The 5,710-nt window shown below is 37.4% G+C and overlaps 1 protein-coding gene across 1 annotated transcript; it reads left to right on the top strand.

Moving 5' to 3' along the window:
- The first annotated feature begins 493 nt into the window (after positions 1-493).
- On the top strand, positions 494-4,704 carry snap29 (synaptosome associated protein 29). Its single transcript, XM_078251145.1, has 6 exons — positions 494-582; positions 1,569-1,805; positions 1,948-2,141; positions 2,883-2,968; positions 3,050-3,154; positions 3,411-4,704. Exons 2-6 carry the CDS (start codon positions 1,569-1,571, stop codon positions 3,569-3,571), a joined length of 783 nt encoding a protein of 260 aa, XP_078107271.1. The 5' UTR covers positions 494-582; the 3' UTR covers positions 3,572-4,704.
- The last annotated feature ends 1,006 nt before the right edge of the window (positions 4,705-5,710 follow it).

The raw sequence follows: 5,710 nt of genomic DNA, 5'->3' as shown, positions 1-5,710 counted from the left end.
AACTGCAACTGGCTCTGGCAGAGCCGCAGTACGGCAACTCAGCGCGGACAATCTTAACGAGGGGCTTGCAGCAGGTACATAAGGGGTATTGCATTTGATTTGACCATACAAACAACACTAACATGAGAGTGACATGTAAACAATACACACTTCTGCCTAGTTTCATGTTTAATAATTTTATTTTATAAGTGCTTACGTTTTTCTTCTTTTAATTAAACATTGTAAACATTCAGCAGGTCATGGACATGCTTATTCTACAATAAAAGATTCGGTGTGTAAAAAACCTATCAATAAAATGATAAATGAAAAAGTAAATTAAATATAAAACAAGGTATCTTAACAAATAAAAAAAAATCTTTAAAATATAACAGTGTGCGTTTAATTTTTAGTTTGTCATCAGGCTTAATGTATCGATGTAAAAATGTAATTCAACCAGAAAAATGTTAAGATTTGGGAAGGACTTTCGTTGCGTTTATATTGCGCAGCATTCGCCGTTAGGAGAGCACGCAGCAACGTCATCAAACGTGACAGGAAGGGTTCTGTTGCAGCAGTCAGCTGATAAAGCATCAACAACGGTCAAAGGTTTGTCTGTTAAGTTGACCATACCTATGATCTATACAGTTTTATTTTAGCTATCGTCTAGTCTACGAGAAGAAAACGTCAACATGTTGACACCGCGTTCTGTATGTTTAGTTAGCTTGCAATCCTCGTAAATTAATTTTAGCTAACGTTACCAGTTGACTAACGTTAGCCAACCAACACCCCTTAGCTAACGTTAGCTTTAACACTTGAAACATTGTTAATGTAGCAATAGTGTTAATTACTTTTCGTTAATATGACCCATTAGGTGTTTTAGCAAATTATTAATGTAAAACAGTTTGACAGATTCTCTCTCCATTGCTCAAAACTCGTTTGATTATGTTGTTGTAGTTGTGGCTAGTTGAAATTAACAATCTAAAGATGGCGTTAACTTATTTCTCTCAAAGTTTGGATAACATTTGTCAAATCAACATGTCGACTGAATCTCATATTATTCTTAAAATTAGGGATACAACTAAGCTAAGCATTATTTTCAGAATTGATACATGTATTCTTAATCTATCAATTGAGTAGCTAACCAGAGTTTGTGAAATGTCAAAAGCTGATAAATGCAAGCCACCAGAGCCCAAAAACATAGCTAGTAAATGGGATAAGTTCTTACCTGACGAATCTGACCAGCGCCCCAAATGTCATTCTTTTTTTTATTTGTAATTATATTAAATAAAGATAAGCAACTCTTGGCATTTGCAAGGCTGTATTCGGAATTTAAATGTTTTTTTATTAATATATTAGTAAAGTTAATTGATTTATCAAGCTGAAATCTATTAGTTAATCTTCTGTTAGCCAATTAAAAGTTTAATTGGGTTCCAGCTCTTCACAGTAACAAAACTCTCTGAGTGTGTAAGTTTATTCTTGACCTCAGAAAAAGTTGCTTCGATGAAGATGATATCTGGTCAAAAGCTCTGGAAAAGGCTAGTAGACCTTGGGCTAAGATTATTTTGTCGAAAAACTCTGTGTCTTCTCCATAGATGGCCTACCCTAAATCCCACAACCCGTTTGCAGATGATGACGATGAGACAGATTTTAGGCCTAAAAGTCGGGGGTTCGATGATGACACCAGTGACAGTGGGATGAGTGATGCAGAGAGGAGACAGAGGTACCTCCAGCATGAAGTGATGCGTACAGCTAAGTCTGCTGTGGACAGCAGTCACCGTTCCCTCGGCCTCATCTATGAATCAGAGAAGATGGGTGTGGAAACTGCAGAGGTATGTCAAACTAATCAGCTTTATCCTGGCAGAGGCAAATAATTGTATTATCTCTGAAAGGGTGACAATCAACAAAAAGATTATTGTAGTGTCTGTATCTATCTATCTATCTGTCTAATCTTATCAATCTATGTCTCTATAGGAGCTGATGCGACAGGGTGAGGTTTTGAAGAGGGCTGACAAGATGATGGACAACATGGATCAGGACCTGAAGACCAGTCAGAAGCACATTAACAGTATCAAGAGTGTGTGGGGTGGCCTTGTCAATTACTTCAAGGCCAAGCCAGAGACAAAACCACCACCTGAGGAGCCAAAGGCCCGCCAGGTCAACGACAGGTAAGATTCAGTCCTATATTTTCAGAAACCTTTTTGCATAATATGGTAAACATTCAAGCTGGACAAATTGTAAAGTTATACTAAGCAGCAATTTAAGTTCATTGGCCTCCATGTTTACTTCATTACGACAGCGTGCTGCTACGTCTTTGTTATTGTTCATTTGCGCATGTGGGTCAGTTTAAGACTGTGACCGGTTCACACTGGAATCTGATATGGTCACATTTAAAATAATGTAACAGCCAAACAAGAAAAATCAGATCTGAGCAATAAATCTGAATTGAGCACTAAGCCTTGCAGTGTGAAACTAGCCAGTATGTTGAATCAACTCCGATGTAGTAGTTCTTCACCCATCTGAGTTTAGATGAAGAAGCAGGGTTACAACCCTAACCTTGTTTACCAGTCAGTTATGTATTAGGTAGATACTTTGTAGTCTTTATTGCTTTAGTATACCCATGATATTGGTATATTTTGAGACAATGATATGTTTAATGTGTCCGTGTAATGTATGATTCATTACCTCATCAGTAGGTAAATGTCTACCCACCACATACAGATCACTTCTATGTATTTGAGTTTTCTGGAGCCAAGTTGGAGATCACATTTTACAACATAGCCATCATAACAGTGACTCAGAATGCTTGACTAATGCTACCGTAAAATTTGTGCTTTTGCCATTTCCAGCTTCTCGTCATTGACTGTCCTTCACTAAATGGCTCAACAATGCTTATCTGACTTTCTCAGATTACAGAATGCCATGTCCAGCAGCAGAGAATGTGAAGATAAATACCAAGCCAGCCACCCCAATCTAAGAAAGTTGGATACAGAAGGTAAGAGTTTGCACAAGAACCTTAGCATGGCATAACCATACCACAAACTGGCTGCCACCATTCCAGATTTCTATGTTCCAGGATTTGGAGCTTCTGCATCAATAGGTGACAACTCATCTGGACAGAATGGATACACTGTGAACAGACACCTTAGGGAGGCTCACCAGACTCTCGACAACAATTTAGGTAAAAAAAACTATTTGATAATAAGATACAATGTTATACAATGCAGTCACAGGAGAGGCACAAGGAGCTTTTTGTAATGTTTGAATTATAATTCTTTTAATTTTGCTAGGTATTATAATTCCATTTTTTGTAATTCTGAAATTGGAAATGCATTTAATTTACCACAATTTGCCTTGCAACATTATCAAATCCTTTTTAATTAGTTTCTGCCAATCCACAGTTAACTAATGTTAGGTGTCCCTTGTGAATTACCCAGATGAGATGTGCAGTGGCTTGAGTAGACTGAAGAACCTAGGCCTTGGTCTCCAGTCTGAAATTGAAGACCAGGACGACTCCATTGATTCTCTGATGAATAAAGTGGACAAGATGGATCTCAAGATCCACAACACGAACCAACAGATTAAAAACCTCAAGTAAAACAAACATTTGGACTCACCTTACAGAGAAAAAATACTGCAACCGGTCATCCTCTCACTTTGCTCTCCATCCTGTCTTCTGTTGTATAAACTGTTCTTTTACTGCTGGTTTTAGACATTTTTATCTATATTATTTTCTGCTTGTATGGCTGAAAGGAAATTTCCCTTCATTTCTATTTTGTATTTGTTCATAAATACATACTGCTATTCAGTTGCATGTTGATATAATGATTTCTTCCACCTCAAAATAACTGATTTGTTAACTTGTGTGCTTTGCAGGAAATATTCTATTCAAGGTATGAATTAGATGTGTGTAACTATCCAGGAGATAGATAGATAGATAGATAGATAGATAGATAGATAGATAGATATATATATATATATATATATATATATATATATTTTTTAATCAGGCTCCACTGGGTAGGTGGGTGATTAGAGTTTGGTCAGTTTAATCAGCTTTTCTTGATCTCCAAAGACATACAATGGACTACTGTCATAAATGTATGAATAACTTAGTGAATAGACAAGAGCACGGCATCTGTCTAAAACTGGAATGTTTGGTGTGTATGGTTCATATGTCAGTGCTAACTTCCTGGACCTGCCTCCACATATGTACTTTGGGAGTTCAAGTCACTTTTGCCTTACACATTATTTGTATGTACAGTAGGCTAGCTTTTGGTTCTGTGCCATGATTTTGTCTCCACTGACTGGTACATCTCACCATGAATTTTTTTAAGTACATTCATGTTCTTTAGTGCTTTCACTAGCTTTATATACATTGCTTATATTGATAGATATTGCATTTTGCATAATGTGATTGAGTGAATTATTGTACAGCGTACATAATGTGAACAAACTAGCTCTGAATATTAACTCAAAACTGAAGGAACACCCCCCCCCCCCCATTTATTATCTGAAGATATCTTCCCTAGGATACATTTATGAGTAGATGAACCACTTTAAAGTTTTTCTTTAAGAAATGTAAACACAATGTTACTCTAATTAAAACAATGATAAATAAGAAAACAAATGAGGATTCATGGTTATCCATTTTTTTCAGTTTAATTTTTGCCATGTATATCATGTAATCTAATCAAAACCACAAACCCAATAAAAACATTTATAAGGGGAGTCTCAGGTGTTTTATAAATTGTTTCTGTTGGTGTTCAGTGGAGCAGGAAGTCAAAAGCACCACAAGGTGACGCCACATTCCCAGGGCTGAATTTTCATGAGCTTCTGCAGAAAAATACCACTGTTCATCATTCATTTGATGGTGTATGTTGGCAAAGTATCTGACTGTTTACATTTTTGATGCATTATGATATAGCAACAGGGTTACATTTTATGATGAACGTTGAATACAGTAGGTGCCATTTTATAATCCAAGTACACTTACTACAGTTGGGGCGTGTGTGTGTGTGTGTGTGTGTGTGTGTGTGTGTGTGTGTGTGTGTGTGTGTGTGTGTGTGTGTGTGTGTGTGTGTGTGTGTGTGTGTGACTGCCTCTGTTGTGTACCAGCTGTGGTGGTCCCTATGTGGATCCGTCTATTCATTATCATTCCTCTGTGTTGGACCAGCTGCTCCTACAGTGGCAACAAGCCCTCATTAGGATGACTTGCTAATTACAGTGCACACTTCCCAAAAACACATATACATAACACTGGGGTGACACATAGGGGAATATGGGGGTACCAACTACCCAGGACCACAAGCTGAGGGAGGCCCCTGCATGTCTGAACTAGAACGTTTTTTTTGTGAGTTCTCAAACACCTCAAGCATGTATTTGTAGATGTTTATTTCATATTATTTCACTTCTTTATTTGTATTTGAAGCAAGGCTTGGTTGAATGTTGAAGAACAGCCAACCAAATAGGCTACTGGTTAGGACATGATCCAATTAGCACTATGAACAGTGTCCAAAACATATTTCATGTGAGTCCATTAATTGATCAGTAAATTAATGATTTGGTTATGTTTAAGTTGTGGATGGGTGAGTTGATAGTAATGGTGGTGAAGGGGTGTATAGGGCAGCTACTTCCTAGCTACAACCCTGCACTGTAACACACAAAATGTGACTTCTCCCATTGCACGTGTAGTGTACACACACAAACAAACGAGTAAACAAGGAAGATACAGTAC

Source organism: Sander vitreus, chromosome 5, assembly GCF_031162955.1.
Source record: "Sander vitreus isolate 19-12246 chromosome 5, sanVit1, whole genome shotgun sequence".
Lineage (NCBI taxonomy): Eukaryota > Metazoa > Chordata > Actinopteri > Perciformes > Percidae > Sander > Sander vitreus.
Note: the sequence above shows the minus strand (reverse complement) of the source record. Positions and strands in the feature narration are given on the sequence as shown.

Bases quoted from the DNA above. Each gene is read 5' to 3' on its own strand.
- snap29 (XM_078251145.1), top strand. From the start codon at position 1,569: ATGGCCTACCCTAAATCCCACAACCCGTTTGCAGATGATGACGATGAG. The intron at 1,806-1,947 runs GTATGTCAAACT...ATGTCTCTATAG, and splicing joins TGGGTGTGGAAACTGCAGAG to GAGCTGATGCGACAGGGTGA. The intron at 2,969-3,049 runs GTAAGAGTTTGC...TCTATGTTCCAG, and splicing joins AAGAAAGTTGGATACAGAAG to GATTTGGAGCTTCTGCATCA.